General features: G+C 52.3%; 2 protein-coding genes across 9 annotated transcripts in view; one reads left to right on the top strand and one right to left on the bottom strand.

Moving 5' to 3' along the window:
* Positions 1 to 10,233, bottom strand: part of ASCC1 (activating signal cointegrator 1 complex subunit 1) — a 34,457-nt gene extending 24,224 nt beyond the window's left edge. For 3 of the 8 annotated variants that reach the window (XM_027665578.1, XM_027665585.1, XM_027665584.1), the window contains exons 1-5: positions 9,360 to 9,813; positions 8,318 to 8,436; positions 7,139 to 7,241; positions 6,089 to 6,186; positions 4,527 to 4,705 (exon numbers count right to left, since the gene is read on the bottom strand). In XM_027665578.1, coding sequence (XP_027521379.1) covers positions 4,527 to 4,705; positions 6,089 to 6,186; positions 7,139 to 7,241; positions 8,318 to 8,420 — 483 coding nt within the window. In that variant the 5' untranslated portion in view covers positions 8,421 to 8,436; positions 9,360 to 9,813. Of the gene's footprint in view, positions 1 to 4,526; positions 4,706 to 6,088; positions 6,187 to 7,138; positions 7,242 to 8,317; positions 8,440 to 9,359; positions 9,818 to 10,135 lie in introns of those variants that run through there. The other 5 variants (XM_027665582.1, XM_027665583.1, XM_027665579.1 and 2 more) reach the window with 4 other exon arrangements.
* On the top strand, positions 9,942 to 16,857 carry ANAPC16 (anaphase promoting complex subunit 16). The gene is made up of 4 exons (XM_027665589.1): positions 9,942 to 9,997; positions 11,848 to 12,005; positions 14,328 to 14,402; positions 16,110 to 16,857. The coding sequence occupies exons 2-4, from the start codon at positions 11,864 to 11,866 to the stop codon at positions 16,223 to 16,225; spliced, it is 333 nt and encodes a 110-aa protein (XP_027521390.1). The 5' UTR covers positions 9,942 to 9,997; positions 11,848 to 11,863; the 3' UTR covers positions 16,226 to 16,857.
* The last annotated feature ends 3,506 nt before the right edge of the window (positions 16,858 to 20,363 follow it).

Here is a 20,363-nt window from a genome sequence, read left to right as displayed (position 1 = left end):
AATGCTCCACATCTCACTCAGCATTTTTCATGCCTAATGACCACATCCAGACCCTTCTTTACAGCAGAGCTTATGGGCTGGACTAGGGACAAGCCAGGCTGCAACACAGTGGCCAGAGGCTTGCTCCAGTAGCCACAGGCTGGCAAAAAACAGGGATGGCCCCATCTCGCTTCTCCCCACCTTCCTCTCCCTGCAGTAAAACCCTTGCAGCTTCCTTTAATTCATCCTGCTGTTAACATGCATGACAGAACACGCTTTCCCTCTGTCAGCCTTTTTTCCCCAATGAGATCCGTAGCCAGAGAATATTTGGCCCATCACAAAGCAGCAGAAACTGGGAGAAGGTTTGATTTATCCTCACCACGGACAACCAGCCGGTGTCACTCCCACAGCGCACACAGATGAGGTACAGCAGCAAAGCAGTTTGCAGGTCAGAAAGCCAAAGCCTCATTTTCTCCCACAGCACGATTTGTGCTGTAAACACCAACCTGCCCCAAAAGCAGCCTTTTCCCCTGAGCTTTCCAACCCCTGAGTGTGGGCTGAGAGCTGATGAAGCGATGGCCCGGCACCTCCCTGAGCCACGCTACCGCTGCCAGGGGGCTCAGCGGGGAAGGGCAGTGCACAGAGAGCAGGACAGGACCTAGATAATCTTCCTACTTTACTCCCTAGTGTTTCAGACAGCTCCTCAAAACCCTGCTTACACTCCCTACTCTTTCACAGGCCAGCAGATCCCACTTCTCCCCCACGTAAACGAGATGCTGCGTCAGAGGGAGCTCTCCCTGGAACAGCCGACATTCCCACGGGTGTCTCAGCAGCCCTTCATGGCTGGATACTGCTTGTTGGGATGCAAAAAGGCTGGAACCCACTTATTCTAGTCCCAGATTATGATATGCCATCAGCAACCACTATGTTGCCTCACAGGAAGCCCTAAAAATGTCTCTAAAAAAATTTACTGTTCAAACTTGGGTTCTCTGAGGCAGGAAGAATAATCCCTTCTTGCACCATCCCTACGTGATGACTGTCCATTTTAGCTCACTTCTCTCCCTGACACTGCCCTGTCATGGTCAAAAAAAAAATCCCAACTCATTTACACTCAGACTGAAAAAAATCATCATTTTCCCTCCCTCCTGCTAATTAAGACTTGGCCCTTTGCTGTCCTCCTTTAGAAGAAGGAGAAGGGGTTTTATCTGGAGTCTTCACCTCTCCTTGAAAAAGCTGTTCTTTCAAATTTCTGACCCTTCAGTAGGGAAACCATAGACCACAGGACACTTTGGGCCTTCTACATGGCAAGGCAAAGGATCGACTCCTTAGCTCTTCCTCCCTGGCTGCATCCGCTCTACTGACTTAAAAGCTTCACATGTTTGCAGACAGATTTATGTTTTGGGGTTTTCCCCCCCCCCCCCCCAATAACAGGATACTACATGCCAGCTATATGTCCTCTGCCACCCTGATCCACAAACAAAGGAGTGAGCCAGGAAAACAGCATTTCCTCAGGATTGACTGAAGATCTGCAGGCTCCAAAACCCCTCCCATTCTCTGTCCCTTCCACTCTGATACAATATCTCATTAGCAATGTTTGATATTTACAGGTTGTCATATATTACAGCAATCATGTTGCTTTTCCCTGCTACATCTGCAGCCTGTTCAGCCTGCAAAAACTGCATTTGCACAGCTCTCAAAGACCCAACTGTGATTTTTCACAGCAACATTACTGCAAAGTCTCTTCCCTTTTCCACCTGCATGCTCAGACAGACATATCAGTTTTCCTCACCCTGACACCTACACGACTGTGTGAGGAGACTTCCAAGGTCATCCAGTCATCTGGACCTCCCACTGCACCACATCAGTCAGGAGCCTGTCCAGGTGAGCCACCTCCCCGTGTTTATATTAAATTAACCTCCAGAGAGCCTCCCCTCAGCTCTGCTCAGGACTGGCAGCCTGACTGTACAGCATGAACAACACCTGAAGTGTGCTGTATTTCAACACAAGGTTTACTTCTAAAAGGTTTTAAAGACACACATAAAAAAACTTAGAAAGCACATACACACCAACATAATGCCATAAAATATAAATGAATGGTTGTCATGGTAACTGCTTCAGAGAGAAACAGAGTCCCTCACAAATGCTCAATGGCCAGAAGAAATCCTCACACACACACACCCCCCCACACACACTCTCCTGCTCCTTACCCTTCCTTACTGTTATTACCTTTCATTCAAAGGCTGGAGTTTACCCAATTCTGCAGTGTTTTGCACCAGGAAGAGAAACGCCCCGCTCCTGTCACTGAAACCCATTCAGATTTCTCCAAGTATCCTGAGCAATCCCGTTGCTTTGGACAAACCTATAAGCTCTCTCATTGCTCTGCGAGGCACAGTTTTGAATTACTGTTTTGTGTTAGTGATGTGCTCTCCAGCAGACCCTGCTGTGAGATGAAGTGGTATTAGAGTGGCATTACCGGCTGGAGGAGTGATTGAGAGACGGACGGGGCTGCAACACACTCCTCCAACTAACAGGCAGCAATAAATACGGCCAGAAACCCTTTTGCTAATACCAGGAGAGGGAAGGGCAGAGAAATAAAGCACTATATATTCCTAGGCTACACGTATGCAACCCCCCAAGTACCTGTTACTGACTGAATCCTACATTTCAAACCAAAAACAGGAACTCTAGAGCTGATTTCAGGCCCTTATGGGACTCAGAGTGGTCCAGGCACAGAACAAAAACTGTAGGAAAGACAGAAGGTCCGGCAAGAGGAGATAAAATGAACATGACCAGCCTGGTCTCAGCACTTCTCTGCCCAAGGTTGGCTTGCTGCAGCTTTCTGGGACAAGGAGCACATGAAGGTTTGCAGATGTTCCCAGGCAGCTCCTTCTGAATGTGACAACACTGAGGAAAGCACAAAGATAAATTTGTGAACATGTTTCTAAGGGGATGGCAGACCTCCCAGTCTCCCCAGGCATGCAAACTGGCACTTAGGAGTGAGAAAGACAGGAACAATGTGACAGAGACAAGATCAGGAGGGATTTGGAGAGCAAGTGAGATCACCAGCCAAGGCTGGGCCAAGGGAGGGCTGCAGAGATGCACCCCGAGCAGGAGGCAGCACAGAGGAGCTCCCTGCAGGGAGAAGGGCTGGCCCTGGGACTAGAAACCAACAGAGGGAGCCAGGCCACCACTGACACCAGTGTGAGGTCCGGCACTCTGCCCAGCCAACACCTCCTCAGGCTAATGTTTCCATCCCCCTGCCTGCAGGGCTCCCCCCAGTCAATGTGAGCTTCAACAGAGGTAGTGCCACGGGCCAGTGGGGAGAGATGACCCTCCTGGCCCGAGGAAAGGGTCCTCATGGCATCACACTGGCTAATCCCGGGATCTGTTGGCCAATTTCAGTTGTATTTAACATCAGGTGGAAATCCCAGTGATAGAAAGCTCCTAAAATGTCGTGGAAATATACAGCTGGGAGGAGAAGAAGGGCTTGAATCTGAACTGCCAGGCAAGACAAGCCAGCTCAGGTCAGCTCTTGGAGATGAGACAACTGACATGCAAGTGACCACAAGAACTTGAGCAAGAACTCCCCAGATATCAGATAATTCACACCCACGGCACGAAGACATAGGAAATTAAACTTCTGAAGCTGTGCTATCTGCACGATTGTGTTCTCCCCTCTGCAAGGCACAAGCAGGAGTGAGGGTCACAAAGGTAAGATTATCAGCCCACAGAGCCCCGCAGTGTGTGTGCAGTGCAACCTGCAGCAGCCACAAAGAGAACTCTCCTGCCCAGAGATGTCCTCCAGCACACTCAGAGGACACAGCAGTTCAATAACACCATTCCCTCTCCTTGGCCCAGCCCACTGATGCACCACTCTTGTCGAACTAGATGCACACTAAAATAAACCAGGGAATACTGAGCCTTTCTTCCATTCCATTCCTCATTTCCCTGTGCCTAACTATTTCCTGCTGCTCCCAACGCAAGATCTGAAGGCAAGTAGGAGGGACTGTCAGCACAAAGTCTCCTGGGGAAGAAGGGAAGTGATGAGATTTGCAGGATGCCATGTGCTACCAAGTCATTTCTCACTCAGCTCTGGCAATGACACCCATCTTCCTTCCCTGTCAGGAGCCAAAGGAAAAGTAAAACAGAAGCAGCAGCAAACTCGTGAATTCCTATCTGGTTATCATGGTTAGGTAGGAATCACATAAAATGTAGAAAGGTCCACTGCATTATTTAGTGGTTTTCCTATTAAAAATAAAAAAACCCAACCCTCTTCTGAATCTTAGATATCCTCCCATCTAGGAAAACCTCTAAGGAGAACAAAATATTGTAACTAACAATTCACTAAGTAAGTCATTCCACCTTTCAGAAGATTTCACAACAGCACTCAACAAATTCACAGCAGACCCACCAACTTAAGTCAAAGGCCTGTTAAAAATGCGTTCCTAGGAAACAGAATAGAATAAGGCCTTCAAGGTAAACGCAAAGAGCTCTCTCAACAAATGAAAAACAGCACTCTGCATTTTAATTCCCATGGGGATCCTTACTTGTGAGCATTTCTCCAACACTTCCTCCTTGAACTGCAGGAACTTCTCCTGGATGGCAGGCTGGTTGAGAGCAAAGGACAGGAAGTGTGTGAAGGGCTGCTTCTTACGGAAGCTGTCCAGGAGCACATCGATGCGCGTCCGCGCGGAGACGACACCGCTCCGCTGCTGCCCCGTGATCACTGCAAGGAAACAAAGCAATGCCTGTCTGCCTCCCGTGAAGCTAAACAAGGAGCCATTAAATGGATCGTGGGATTACACAAATACTTGTCTGTGCACTGTAAAATATCAGCATTAGAGGATTTTGTGAACATTTCACCCAGGAGATGCCAGGAGGGAATTAGAAGAACCTGCATGCCAGCGACTCTCTGCTGTTAGTCCCAGGCTCCTGAGGAAGCAGTAGGAATCAAAATCCCCAACCATGCACTGAGAAATCCTGCCAGATTCCCTGCTTGACTTAAAATGCCTGACACGGCCGTGTTTTCCTCTGCAAAGACAGGATGATTCCATCAAAAGTATCCCTCTGCTCTCAAGAAAGTCAGCTCTGAGTGCCTAAGAAGCAATAACTGAGAGTCCATCAATTCAGCAGGCCTTCAGATTTCTAGAGCACTATTTCAAGTTTTCATAAAGGCAGTCAGAGTGAAGAAGCAAAGAAAATCTATCAAGGATCAAGATGGCCTGTTATCGTTTGTTCATGCACTTCAAGGCACCAAACGGAGAACACTTGAGCTTGAAGGGAAAGAACCACAAGGAGCAAAAGTTTCTTGGCTTCCTATTATTACGTGATTTTAATATCTCTCAGCCTTCTTAATAATCCTTCACAGTCCTCAGGAAGAAGTCAAGATTCACTTCTGGAGAAGTACCACCATGTTCCTGTGCAGCATCACAGTGGGATCCCCCAGCACTTCCTCCTCACAGCTCTGTCACAAACAGAACTGCACACCGTGCCAGCAGTCCCTGGAGCATACCCTAAGGAGCCCTCCAAATATCCACTCTGGCAGGTCCTGCACAGGTCAGCCCTGATGAGCAATGTCTCCTTTCTTTTCAAGTCCCTGGAAGTGATGAGAAGGAACATATGGTACCAGAAAAGCTGCTCTCACTGTCGGGATCAAGTGACAGCACCGGAACGGCAGCAATGTCATCTAAACACTTCTCATATTAAAGCACATGCTGATGTTTATTTTGTGCAGAAACACACAGGGTTCTTTTCTCTGGATGTTTAATTCAGTTCCTTCTTAACGGAAAAGGCACTGTTTTAAAAGCAAAACCAAAAAGGGCCGAAGTTCCCAAGCCTGTCGTTCAAGGCCCAGAACAGTAAAACTATTTGTTGAATTAAAATAGGCTTTTTTTTCCAAAAAACCTTACACTGCTTTGTAAGGATTTATAGACAAAAAAAACAAAATCAGAAGAAAAGTGAAGTGATTTTCCCAGGGCCATAAAATGAGTCAGTGCTGTGTCAGAAACAGGAATTAAAGGGAAAACACCTCCTCTTCCCCCTCCCAGCTTAAACTGCATTTTTGCAAGAGCCAGTGAAATCACATCCATTTTGTGCATGTTCAACTCACCAATTTCTCCTTCCACTCCAGGCTTGGGGATGCTGATGGAGGTTCGAGTCTCTGTTTCCAGCCTCTTCTTGGTTTCCCCTTTCTTCCCAATGATATACCTGGAGGCATAAAGTGCAAGAGCCTCACTCACAAAGTGTTGCTGGGCCACTCTCCACCAAGTGTGTCCGGGCAGGAGATGGCCCAGGCTCTGAGCTGGCCCCAGGCACCTGGGACCCCCAGACTCTGTCCTTCTGTGCTGGAGGGATGCACACACACAGCACACATATGGTGCAGGACCCTATCCAGGAAGGGAGGAGATTCCCAGGATTTCACACATACGCAGCCTGGGACCATGGGACGATGTTCAGCTGTGGCTCACAACTGGTTTAAGTTAAAATGAGTCAGGTGGTCCATGACAGCTCTGCCCAGCACATCCTGCCACAGCCTGTTTGTCAGCTGGGTTATCCCTTTTTCCCATTATCCCAGCTGAGGAAAAACTAAGGGTTTTTTTTCTACTTTTTGCTTTGCTCAAGGTAGTCATTTGCCAGCATCCAAACACACCATGGACCACTTTTCCTTCTCTACATTTCAGCAAAACTATTAAACTAATAAAACTGTCAGAAATAACTAGACAGAGCTTTGAACACCACAGGCTTCCCAGCAAACACTGGACTGGAGTCAATAGCCAATTCCAGTGGTGTGTGCTTGCTCTGAAAGCTTTCACCAACTTCCCCCTGCCGGGCTGCTCGCCCCACTTCTTCCTCCCCTTCCTTCTCCCACCCTCCCTGATGCTTTTATGTTCAAGGGAAGAGATGCTCAAACGCTCTCCTGCCAGTCAGCAAGCACCACCTGCTGTCCCTGCCACGGGGACGGCGAGGAGCCGAGCGAGGCACCACCACACTGGGAAGGCAGTGCCAATTTTCCCTGCCCGACCGCTCAAACCCACAGCACGGAACACATTTCGGAGATCCGGCGTTCACCCCGACCTCAAAAAGAAAACAAATATTCTGTGCTCAACTGCTTCCTCAGCTGGCAGCAACTCAAACAAACCCCACAGGCACACAGGCTCACTTGTACAAGGGGCTGGGAACCTCCACCCGGCTCTGGAAGCCTCGCTCGGTCTCCTCCACCACAAAGGCGTCGCAGGGATAATCGTCCGCGCAGTCACCGGGGCCTACCAGGGAAACCACAACAGCCCTTGTACAACCTCTGAAAAGTTTGGCAGCACTTTATGTAGGACAGCAGTCTCCTCCCAGCCTTCTCCCAAGGTTAAATGAAGGAAGAAACGGGCTCCTCTCCGCTGAGGATAACTGCTTTTTATTTATCACCTTGCCACCGGCTCCGGAAAACATAATGACTGCTTCTAAATCGGGCGGGCTGGGAGGCACAGGAAAGAGGCAGTTACAGCCCAGGTTTGCTCTCAGCTGGAATTTCTGCAATTCCCACACAGTGGGAACGGTCTCTTCTCCCGGCAGGGTGGAAGCCACCAGCTTATTCAGAACTTTAAAGCCGCAGAAGAATACAAATAAAAGGTGAGGGTAGTTTCGGCCCAAGGGTTCCGTGAAAGTAGACTAGAAATCCTCAGAGAAATAGAAATTCTCTGAGGGGAACTAAAGAGAATGTCAAAGCTTTGTTCAATCCACTGAAAGGCAAGGTGAGGGCAGAAAAAGGACACAACAGCCACAGCCCTTCCCGTCTGAGAAACAACACTGGAGCTTTTCTGTGCCCACAACAACTCACACACAGCTACAACAAACACACAGGAAGAAAGGTAAAATGCATCACAGCAGGAAGAATTTTTCCCCCGAAATAGGTAAAAAGCTGCATTGTAGGAGGCCAGTTTTTAAAGGCACAAACATTGCAAGGACGGAGGGTCTTTAGCAGCTTCCTCTGCTGCCATATCTCCAAATAATCACACTCCAGAAAAGAAAAGGCACTTCAGGAACCTGGCAAAAACAGATGTACAGAGCTAATTTGTTTTTCCCCTTTCCTGGAGATCTTTCACACCCAGCAAGCAAACTGCCCCTCCGCAGCACAGCAGCCAAACCCACTTGGGGGTGGGGAAACTGGGATTCCTCCCATTCTTCAGGCAGCAGGATCATCAGGGATCAAACAGAAGTTTTCTCCCTCTTAACACTTGACTCCACCACAGGGGCAGGTCTTTGTGCTCACAAAGACACCAGAGATGACACTCAGAGCTCCCTGTGTCCCCAGGGTTGATGTTTTCACCTCTTGAGCATCACTCCTCACCTGCACAGAAATCCTCCTCCTGCGGGAAGGGCTGCTCTTGGATGAGATTCTTCCGGTACACTCGCCCCCCGATCCTCACCAGGGTGGGCCTCAGCACATCCATCCTGCTGCTCCTCCTGCTGCGAAAACAAAGACAGCTTTGCAGCTCAGGCCAAGGGAAGGTAAATTCCACCCAGTTCTACCTCCCTATCTCTCACTATCCCAGGTTGCTCCAAGCCCTGTCCAACCTGGCCTTGGACACTTCCAGGGATGGGGCAGCCACAGCTTCTCTGGGCAACCTGTGCCAGGGCCTCCCCACCCTCACAGGGAACAATTTCTTCCCAATAAACAATTTAAATCGCCCCTCCTTGAGTTTAAAGCTCCTCTGTGCATGCACAAGAGACTTCAGAAAGGCAAAACCTCCTCAAACCTTACAACACTCAATCAAAGAGTAATTTTATGGGAACTTCAAGCACATTCTTTGTCAGCTTGGAAAGCACAGTCAGGTACAATTTAAGCAAAATTTAAGCAATATAAGATATGTAATTCTGCCTAAAACTCACTCCAACCTCAGTCAATGCTACATTTCAGTTTCTTTGGGCTTTAGCTGGCACTGAGTTACAGTTTTTACAGCAGAGAACATTTAATGGTGCAAAAGCAAACAACTGGCAGTGACCTATCTTAATCTTCACTTAAAATTCTATGTTTACTGAAATGGTTAATTTAATATAAATGAAATTAATAATATAATTAATATTCATTAAATGTAATTAAATAAAATTAATTTTTTAAATTAACGTCTCAGTTTGCCTTGGTTTAAAACCAGAAATCTCTGTTACTTAGAAAACAAAGTCTCCACCAAAAAATTCACCTCTGTGAATTTTTACAGAACATTTACCTGTCCACTGTAACACAACAGGAAAAAATTAAGAGCGTGCCTTTGAAAGGGCATTTAATCTAAACTAGATTTATTATACAGAGACATCAGGTTCAGAAGGTTAATGTTTTTCCTCTCAGTTCAAGCCCTACCTTCTGAAATTACTCACAACCACCCAGAACTTACACTGAAAATAAAAAACTCCCGTAGCTCAAGGGAAGAAGCGCAGAGGTGAACTGCACACAGAATAAGCCATGAAAAAAAATCACAGTGCCGCTGGGTTTGGTTTGGGTTTTTTTTGGTTCACGTTTTTAAACACACGTTGGCGTCAATTTCTTGACACGGGGCTTCTGAAAGCCGAGCAGCGATGGCGGCTTCGGGAGGCACACGGCAGACGGGGAGGCAGCTTTTGCGCAGAATAAGGCTCCTGAGGGCAAGTTTAGGGGCAGGATTAGGCTCCCAAGGGTACGGCCAGGGACAGAAACCGGCTCCTGAGGGCACGATCCAGAGGGGCTACGGGCACCTCCGGGGAGGTCGGCAGGGGCACAGCAGCCCCGCCACGGCCCGCACCGCGCAAACCCCCGGGGCGCCGAGAGCGGGGAAGCTCTACGCCCGAACCCCTAAGCTCTACGCCCGAACCCCTGCGGGAAGGCGGTGGGAGCAGCGGGACACCCCCTAAGCCGTCCTCGCCGCCGCCATTTTGCTGCCCCCGCTCCCCTCCCTCCCTCCCGCGCCCCGGCGGAAGTGGCGCGCGCCCGCCCCATCATGCACCGCGAGCGCGGCCACGCGCGCCGCCCGCGCCCAGCCGCCGCCCGGGCGCCCAGGTAACGGAGGGAGGGCCCGGGAGGGCACCCGGGAGCGGCGGGAAGGGGGCGGCCCGGGAGACGGAGGGCGCTGGGGCGAACGGGAGGAAGCGGGGAGGGCAGAGGCGGCGGCGGGGCGGGCGGGGACTCCGCACTCACCGGGCAGCGGCGCGGAGGGGCCGGGGGGGGAGGCGGGAAGGGGGCGTGGCCTGCGGCGGAGTCGGTGTCCTTTGAGGGCGTGGTCTGAAGGGGGCGTGGCCTGTGGCAAGGCGGCCCCGCCTCCCGTAAAGATGGCGGCGTGTCAGGCGCCTGAGGGCGCAGGTTCGCGTACACGCCCCGGCATCGCCCCGACCTGTTGCCTCCTCTCCCCTGTGTTCCTTTAAAATAAAACCCCCTGCAGCTACGCCTATGGGAATCTGTCGGGTCTGCGAGCCCCCCCGGTCGCCGTGGTTTCAACGCAAACCGTCATCTCGCCGCCCTCGCGAGCGGGGAGCCGAGGAAGGTGTTGCTGGACGTGGCATAGCCGTGATAAAAGTTTATTTCGTCCAGGCGTTTTCCTTCACGGCCCCTAAGTCCCCGGCCTCCTGTGAGCTGCTGTGTTCTGTGTGACACGCAGTGAATGAAACAGCCCTGAGCGCCCCTGGAGAGTGTTTACAAGGAGCGCCAGGACAAGGGGGAATGGCTGCACACTGATGGAGGGCAGGGTTAGACTGGGGCTTTGGAATAAATTCTTCCCTGTGAGGGTGGGGAGGCCCTGGCACAGGTTGCCCAGAGAAGCCGTGGCTGCCCCTGGATCCCTGCAAGTGTCCAAGGCCAGGTTGGAGCCACCTGGGCTAGTGGAAGGTGCCCATGGTTGGAACTGGATGGCCTTTAAGGTCCCTTCCAACCCCATACTATTCCAGGATTCCATGATTAACTGTGACAGAACACAATTCCTAGTTGTGACAGCCTCTTAAAACCCCCTTTTCTCCACAAAATCCTTGCATGCTTTCCAAAGGCACTGTCTGTGTACCCTCCAGTGCCTGCAGAAATGTACTAAATAGGATAACAGAAATTAATTAAATGGGCACGATAATGGGGAGGTGCTTATAAGTGTTTGGGGGAGCAGCAAGTGCTGTCACTCATAAGTGCCAAGGGACACCTATTTTACTACCAGAGAGGTACACGATGAGTTTTAAGAACTCTGTCATGACAAACATACACCCAGTACCTCTTAAATTAAAACAAGGATGAGAAAAAGGTGTTGAAGAGGTGGCTGGGCTTGTGCTGCACAGGCAGTTGGATCCTCAGCCATTGCCAGTTTAGGTCAAATACAGTTTTTAAAGGCAAAAGCACATCTGGAATGATGCAGAAAGCAGCTGCCGCAAGTTAAGCACAGTGTGGCTTCGTGCAGGATGCAGCCCTGGAACTGGCAGTCCTGCAGCCTTCCAGGTTTATGAGGCAGCAGGACTTTTTCTGTGTTTGTGCTCCTGGAAACAAGGGAAAAAAAAAAAAAGGGCAAAAAAAAGCGCCTTTTTATGACCCTGGGGAGTAGTACAAGGGCCAGGGCAGCTAAAGGCCAGTGAAGTCAGGTTATTTTTGTGCATCATCTGGATGATCATCTGGATGAGTTCCCAGGGTCCCTTGTCTGAGGGGTCGGAGTGGGGGTTACCCACAGTTTCGGGGTCTCTCTGTGCCCGTCCCCACAGGCAGTGGGGTGCAGGCAGCTCTCCCACGCACACAGGGCAGCCTTGAAGCTCTGAGGCAGCGGAGGCGGCATCTTCCTGCCCCTCACCACCCTCATCCGACCTCAGAGCCGCTGGCTCTGCGCCCTGGGAAACTCCGAGACACCGCGTCTGTAACTGGGCTCTGCTGCCTCTTTGTTCTTCCAGGCTGGGACGGGGTGAGATGGCAGCCTCCTCCTCCTCCTCTTCGGCTGGCGGAGTCAGCGGCAGCTCCGTGACAGGGTCGGGGTTCAGCGTTTCGGACCTGGCACCGCCCCGGAAAGCCCTCTTCACTTACCCCAAAGGAGCTGGGGAGATGCTGGAAGGTGATTGCTCCTGCCCTTCTCCTTCTCCAACTTGTTGAGCTTGGCACCCTGCTGCCTTTTTGGACTTTAGCTGGCAAAAGCTGAAGGGAGAAAGGAAGCACCAGGGTCCCGAGCAGCCCCGCCTTTCCCACCAGTTGTTCATGGGGAAATGATTTTTCTGGCAGTCACCTGTTTTTTAGCTCCATGACAACACTTCAGACGAGGAGGGGACCTACTGAAAGGGAACATGACGGTGTTAATTGCTCATTGTTAGCTAATCCTTTGATGTCAGGCAAGGATTACTGTGAGGATAGCTGAGGCAGGAGTATTTTTCTTGGTTTGGGTTGGATTTGACTGGGCTAGTACAGGAGGCAGCTTGTATCCCTGCCAGCTTGTGTCTGGGTGCCTGAGCCCTTCCCTCCGTCGGGATTGTGGAAGGAGGAGCTGGGCATGCTGCAGCTGCTCTGGGTGAGGGAGGAAGGGCAGGTTCTCCAGATGACAGGGTTAAACCAGGGTAGGTCTGTCTGTCTGTTCCCCTTGAACTTCCCGTGTCACCACGGAGCACTTGTCTGTGTGAACCTGAAATCCAGTGGGATGGCTGGGACTGAGCCTGGGGTGTCCCCATGGCAGCACAGGGCAGCTGGGAGCTGATGGCTGTGCCGTTGAAGGGCTGTTTTTATTACACATTAGAGCCCATATGCCAGGCTATTGAAGTAATTATGACTAAAGGCTTGCTCACAGAACTTAACGAGCCCTCAAAACAAATTAAAGTAATGAAGCACTTCATGTTACCAAATAGACAGGCAGCTGTTCCTCCCGAGAGCCACTCGGCAGGACAGACAGGGAGTCAGAGGAGAGAACAGAACTGTAAGGCTGGAAAAAGCCTCCAGCATCATGGAGTTCAGCTTGTGCCTGATCACCACCTTACAGCTAGACTGGAGCACTGAGTGCCGTGTCCAGTCATTCCTTGGACACCTCCAGGGATGGGGACTCCACCACCCCCCTGGGCAGCCCCTGCCAAGGCCTGACCACCCTTTCCAGCAACAAATTCCTCCTGCTGTCCAACCTGAGCCTCCCCTGGCACGGCTTGAGGCTGTTTCCCTTTGTCCTGTCCCTTGTTCCCTGGGAGCAGAGCCCGACCCCCCCCGGCTCCCCCCTCCTGTCAGGGACTTGCAGAGCCAGAAGGTCCCCCCTGAGCCTCCTTTTCTCCAGGCTGAGCCCCCCCAGCTCCCTCAGCCCCTCCTGCTGCTCCAGCCCCTTCCCCAGCTCCGTTCCCTTCCCTGCACACGCTCCAGCCCCTCCGGGTCTCTCCTGTTGAGGGCCCAGAACTGGGCCCAGCCCTCGAGGTCCCTCAGTGGTGCCCAGCACAGGGGAACAATCCCTGCCCTGGTCCTGCTCCCTGGAAAGGGAAGGATATGTTTGGGGCAGCACCAACACAGCATTTCAGCTCTTGCAAGAGGTGCTCTGGGCACGGCGAATCTCCAGATCTTCCCTGTGGTTCAGCTTTGGATTAGATTTTTCCAGAGTTTTGCTCTACCCTTAGTCTTTGAAATTGCTTCTCTCCATGTCATTATGGCACAGGGCTTTTAATTGATTGTGCTTTGGGCTGACCTCTTTACCAGGAACACAGCAGTTCATCTGCTCTGGGTGGCAGCAACAACCAAACACTGTCCCTGTTTCAGGAAGCTTTAGGTTTGCTTTTTAATTTCTGACATAAAAGGTGATACACCCATTCTTTCGTCAGGCAGGTCCAGTGGGGGAGCTGCATACCAGTTTCCTCTTCAAAAATCCCCACTGACTGACTGATTTCTGTTGTTACTTTAACTATCTTGCTTGTTTTTAAATAGACCTTTAGGTATTTTGGTTTTTTTTAGAAGGAAGCAGTATAAACTGTGTCAGTACTTGGCACACAATTAGCTATGTTTTTCCAGATTGCTTTATTTCTGAGTCACTTGTGTGATAAATTACTGACTTGGATGGCAAGATACACATTGTTTGAAATTCTTTATGCAGGGTTATGGTCTGAGCCTGTGAGAGATCCTAAAGTATTCTAAGGACACAAGCGTCTGAGCCCTGAGGGAATCCAAGACCGCCATAACATTACCTGGCTTCTCCTTAGCTTACCTTCTATTTAAAAATGGACTAAAATTGCTTATCAGGGGGGATGTAGCAGAATTCCAGCCGGGATGTCCCCCAGGTGGCACCAGGAACCAGCCAGAGCCCTGTGCAGGGTCACAGGGGCTGGCGAGGCAGGGGGGAAACCCACACCTCCGACGACAGCACTCAGTGAACGCTGCTCAGCCTTAACTCTGGGGTTCAGCCACCTCTTCTTCCTGCTTACAGATGGCTCCGAGAGGTTCCTCTGTGAGTCTGTCTTCAGCTTCCAGGTGGCGTCGACACTGAAGCAGGTGAAGCACGGTAAGCACCGTCTGCTGCGGCGGGGAGGGGGGCAGGGGAGAAGCCTGACCTGCTCTCGGGTGCCAACCACAAAAAAGCACCACGAACGCTAAGTCAGGCCACCCCCCGAGTCCTTTGCAAGCCCTATGCAAAGCGCCAGGAGCCCACAGAGCCTGGGTGGGAACAGGCCGTGCCTCCCAAAGCTTGTTTGCCTGTGGCCTGCACGGAGGTGAGGCCAGAGGAGGAGGTTATGGGCAGGAAACGCCCACGCTCTGATCTCTCAGCCCGGCACTGACTGTCTCTCTGGCCTGGGGCAAAGAGACGCTCCATTCCACCTTTGTTTCTCAGCTGAGCCCTCGTGGCACCGGCAGGGTCAAGCGAGGTTCCCAGAGGTGCTCAGGAGGTGCCTGGCGTGGCGTGGCGTGGTGTGACAGGGCTGACTCCACTCCCTGCCTCCCCAGGGAAGAGCCTTACGTCTTCTTTGAACCTCTGTTTCCCTCCTGGGCCCTTCGCCCTGTAACCAAAGGATGGGCTTGATTGCACCCAGCTTCAGTTCTCAGAGCAGAGCTCAGCACCAGATCCTGCCTGCTGCTGCAGGGTCACATCCTTTCTGTCCCCACCTCTTGTCAGCTCGAATGGTACTTCCACCTGTTGTCTCAGACCGTGGAGGTTTCCTGTCCTCCTCCGGTTGTCAGGAGGTGGTCTGAGGGCGTGCAGCAGCTTGCAAGGCCATGATCCTCTCTTTATGAACCAAAAAGCCAGGCTGAACTTCTGAGCCCTTGTTTCCACAGCTCTGTTGTGGCTGTAGCTACCGGGGGCTGCTGCACAGCCTGGCATCCCGACAAAGACCAGCCTTGGAAACTGGTTTGCAGAGCACCTCCCTGTTTTCTCTTTGTAAGAAAGGTGTAGGGCTTAAAGGAAAAGATCAAGGTCATCATTTTTTGGCTTGTTTGTTTGACAGTTCCCAAAAGCACTCTGTTGCAGGAGGTGGAGTGAGAAGAGTCCCTCTCCAAAGCACCCAGTGCTGCAGTCAGCATAAATCATGCACAGTTTATGTTACACCTCTCTCTAGTCCTGGGCCGTCTCTCCAAGAGGCTGCAGTGAGTTTACAGCACACTGTTACACTTCCAGCAGAGCCAGGAGAAGAGATAATTCCCATCTCTGCACCACTGCAGATAACTGAAAATGGAGCCCATGTACCCAACACACAAATCAGTTACAGATAAACCTAAGAGGAAGGTGTTGTCTTGGGGATCCCCAGGGACAGACCTTCATCTTGTTAGCAGGCTCTGATTGCAGAGCCTTTCTGCCACACTCATCCAGGTCCTCCTCCGAGGACCTTCATTAAAGCCAGGAGTTCTTTGTGCTGCACCCAGCTCTCCCGTGGGCTGACCAAGCCCTCTGAACTTCTCTGTTCTTCTGCACTATAAATATTTATGCTAAAGAAATGAGCTCCATCCTGTTTTCACCCCTGCACACTAATGGGCCTTGTGTTTCCCTGTTAGGACTTGAATGCACACGGCAGGGGCAGGGATGGGTAAATACACACCGGGGCAGAAAAGCCTGTCCCCGCTTTCTCCTCGCCGTTTGCACAGGGTGGGTTTGGATTCAAAGGGGCTCGGTGGGTTTTATTCCACCCTGCTCCCCACTGACAGCTGGGAATTTGCATCTAATTGAAAGGTTTAATTGCGCTGCCATTGCAAACCACAGTTACCTTTGAACTCGCAGATCAACAAGTCGCAAGGATGGAAAAACTAGCCGGTCTGGTGGAGGAGCTGGAGGCAGATGAGTGGAGGTACAAGCCAATAGAGCAGCTCCTGGGATTCACTCCTTCCTCGGGCTGAGCGTGTCTGGATCGCTGCTGTCAGGGAGCAGAAGAAAAACATTCCCTGGCCTGGCCTCCAAACACCCCCCATTCGTCAGATGCTGACAGCTGCATCGGCACGACGGGGCTTCGCGTCTTTCTGAGAGCGGGGATCCCCGTAAAGCTGCCAATAAACAGAAATGACTGGATTCTGTAAGTCCTCACTCTGACAGGCTGGCAGGGCTCAGTCTCTGTAACTTAGAAGGCAGGATCAGCTGTGCAGCTCTCGGAGAGTCACTGTATTATTGACAGAGGAGGGCACACTGACAGTGTGGCCGCGGGGAGGGCAACCCAGTAACTCGGCCTGGCCCTGTGCTGGCGCGCAGCCGAAGCACTGGGTGACTGGGGAAACCCCTGTCTGTGCTCTGCAGCAAATGACACCCTGCCAAAAACACTCCTCAGCCCCAGCCCTTGTTCTGGGGGATGGACATGGCAGGAACTGGCCCAGGTCGGGTGAGGGGCCAGGCGGTGCCTTGGAAGCTGTTCCCTCTCCATCACCGTTTCTCTAGTAGTGCTGGTAAGGAAGGACAGTGCTCTTTCTTTAATACTCTGAAACTTTTCCCTCTTTGTTCTGTATTAAATTTCTCTGTGACAATAAAATAATTCTCTCTTTGAAACAGTTTATCTGGTGGGGAAGGGTCTGATGAGGGAAACAGTCAGCTGTTCAGGAGGTAGGCGAGGTTTAATGAAGCTCGGAGGCAGCTCGGCTGTCGTGATGGTCAAGTGAAGTTCACTTTGAGAGGAACTCATGCTCAAAAGTGGATTGATTTAAATCAGATTTTAATCTTGGTTTAGCTCTGCCAGCGGCAGAAGCCCCTTATTTAAATCCATCCATTTTAATCATCTTGTTTTTCGGTTGTACTTCACTTCTGTTCCTGGAGGGAGCTGGATTTCCATGTTCTGGCATAACCATTTCAACATGATTTTCCATGGATGAGAGCCTTCACCCCACGGCTCTGCTGGCCAGCAGGGGGTAGGAGCAGCACCGTATGCAAGCAATTATATGATTTACTGCTCCAGATGCCTAAGTCTTCCATTTTCAACATCTTATTTACTAGATGATTGTATTTTTTACTCACTATTTCAGTCCAGCCACATCTGGATTGAAACAGATTAATTGGAAACTCTCCCCATTTTAGCTGGATCACCGGCAGTGAGCCAAAACTAAGGGGGGAAAGTACACAGCCACCTTCTGTGTTTGTTGCCGTTAATAAATCAGTTCCAGTGTCAGAGATTTGGGTGATCCAGAGCCCCACACTGCTGGTGAAGCCCGAACTCCAGCTCCGTGGAAATTCACGGCGAGGTTCCTGGAGCGGTGTAGGGGCGTTCCCACGTAAGGCTGTGGCTCAGCTGAGACGTGTCCCGGCCCCGGCCCCAGCCCGGAAAACCTCCTCCCCAGCCTTGGAGGGCTGCCAGCCCCTGCTCTGCGGGGGCCTCCTGCACAGTCAGCGGGTCCGTGGCCAGGATCGCTTTAAACGTGACGGCAGGCGGGATCAAACCTCCATCCCAGATGGGCTTGCTTGGGAAAGAAGGGAGCGTTTCAATCATCAGCTTTTTTGTCTGGTATTATCTATTTTTAATCCTGCTTACTCCAGCCACCTAAATGTACCTTGGCCAAACCTGCCAAAAATACCCGCCCCGCATCACTGTGGGGTTTGGGAAGGGAACAGCAGATCCCCAAACCCCCCACTCGCTGAACCCGGCGTAATCAGACCCAGAAAGAGCCTTTCCTTTCTACTGCTCGACTTGGGAAACTTTTCCACTCCGCCAGCCCTCTGGGAACTCCCAGCTGGGGGCTCGGTGCCTGCGGCGCTGCCCACGGGATGCAGCACCCGGGCAGTGCCCAGACCTCCCTGTACACATCCAAAACACGGCGGGGCTGAGATTTATCCCCCTCGGCCTCCTCCCGTTCCTTGTTTTCCAGCCGCTCTTTGTGCTGGGACAGAGCAGGAGCAGGGAACGTCCCCGGCTCCGTGCTGTACATGGTGTGTTTGTATGTGTGCCCAGCACCAAAATAGACACATGTGTGAGAGCTATTGAGAGGAAGTGAAAAGTTCACCCTGTACAGTACTACGAATGCACAAACATGTTGTTGGCCGTTCCCTCCTCCCGCTCAGTAAACACTTTATGTAAGGCAGGGAGAGCTGGAGGCATCGCTGCACCGCTCTGGCAAAATCCCTCCGCTCTCCCCCTCCTCCAAACCCAGCTTTTCCCTGGCAGCTGGAAACTCCCCAGCCTCTTTCCTGCTTTGCAGATCAGTGGGGCAGCGCCGGCGGTAAATATCCCTCCTTGAGGTTTGGGAGCCCCGTTGCCCCCTCACCCCGGGGCTCTCGGGGGCTGTTCGGAGGCCGCAACTGAGCACGGAGTGCAGGGGGGTTGGGGGGGAACCCGTCAGCTGCCAGAAAAAGTTGATGCAGGGGAGGGGAGGGAGAATGAAAAAAAAAAAAAAAAAAAAAAAGGCCGAACAAAGAGCCTCGTTCAGGGCTGCTGGTTGGTTTTCCTGTGGGTGCTCGAGGCAGAACGTTATGTACCGGCCCCGCTCACACCTCCCCTCCCCGGCTCCTCGCACTGCTGGCCACGGCGCCAAGGCACGCGCTCGCCCTGCTGCCCGGGCAAGGAGCCCGCCCGGGGAAGGCCCCTCCAGCATCCAGGGTGCAGCAGAGTGGGGCAGCACCCCCGAAACACCATCTCCCATCTTCTCCCCCAGAAGCACCCAAGGGGAGATGAGTTTCAGAGCCCCCCCCCCCCCCCCCCCCCAAATCTGCGGTGCCAACTCGGCATCTCAGCTGCCAAAAACCTGTCCACCGCCCTCCTGGATGCACGTTCCTTGTTCCTCTCCGCCCGGGTCCTGCAGCTGCTTGTCCCGGGGGCGAGAGACGGGCCCGGGAGGTTCGGCTGTGGCAGGGACCTGCCCGGTCGGCGGCACGCCGGGACCTGCTGCCGCGTCCCACGCAGCCACAGCTCACCTGTCAGACCTGGCCACGGGCACAGAGGATGCACAGGGTCACCCCTCGTGTGCCCGCCACCCCCTGCCACAATCAGGGACCCTGCGAGCGAGGACGGGGCCAGAGGGGGTGCAAAGGACACCCACCCAGCAGGCACTGAGGGGACGCCCCAAAAACGGCAGCCTCAGCCCCTCTGTTACATTCCCCACGGGAATGCTTGGACACGGAGGATCACAGTGGCCTCTGCGCCAACCCCGAGGGACAAAATAATGTGCAAATCTACCTAAAAGCAGCTTTTTGGGCCACGGAGCTGCTGGGAACAAACAACTACACCGTAGGCAGCGGCAGCACCTTGTGGGGCAGGAATTCACCCCCCACCACACGTGGGGCACGGTTTGTACCCGACGTGCACCAAGGCACTCGCCGAGCCCCTCGATACATCTCCTCCCTTCCTCCTCCTCCTCTCCAGCCCCCTCCCCCTGCAGCCCTGCAAAACCGCTGAGCTCAGCACATCCCGGGCAGGGGCCCAGCCGAGGACCCTCCCCAGTGCCAGCCGCTCCCCCCAGCTCCTGCTTAACCCTTTGCAAAGCCAGCCAGGCTGGAACTCGGAGTGATCCAGCAAATCTCAGCACAGAAGGGCATCCCACGAGGCACAGCTGCCTGGGAACAGCCTGTCCAGAAAGTTTAGATCCCTCTCTGTTCTCCCAGAAAGGCCAGCAGGTCAGGGAGAAGACACACTGCTCCTCCACAAAAACCGCGCTGAGTTTGTGCCAGCAGCAGGACCTGGGGAGGGGAAGCTCAGGGATTAGCTACGCTGTAGCTAACTAAACTTCGCTTTCCAGCCCAAAACCATTCCTCGAGGCTCCACTGCGGTGGAGCAGCCTGGATCTCAGCCTCTTTTGGGGAGGAGAAGGAGCTGCCAGCCCCACATCCTTCTCCCTTCCCAGCCGAAGTGCATGGACTTACGTTGGGATTATTTTATTGCAGGGATCAAAAATTACATTTCCCTTTAAAACTTGCCATCACACCAGAGCTGCCTGCTCCCCTGCCTACCAGGAGATGCTATGGCAAAGAAAGAAAAATATTTATGCTTGGCTCCAGAATTCCAGCTTATTTTTAGCAAGGCGTCTTCCCTCTGGTCCTTTACCTCTTTTTTGTTTATTTGCCGTTTTT

Source organism: Corapipo altera, unplaced genomic scaffold (assembly GCF_003945725.1).
Source record: "Corapipo altera isolate COAL_440 unplaced genomic scaffold, ASM394572v1 161, whole genome shotgun sequence".
NCBI lineage: Eukaryota > Metazoa > Chordata > Aves > Passeriformes > Pipridae > Corapipo > Corapipo altera.
The sequence above is the reverse complement of the archived record's forward strand: the minus strand, read 5'-3'. Positions and strand labels throughout refer to the sequence as shown.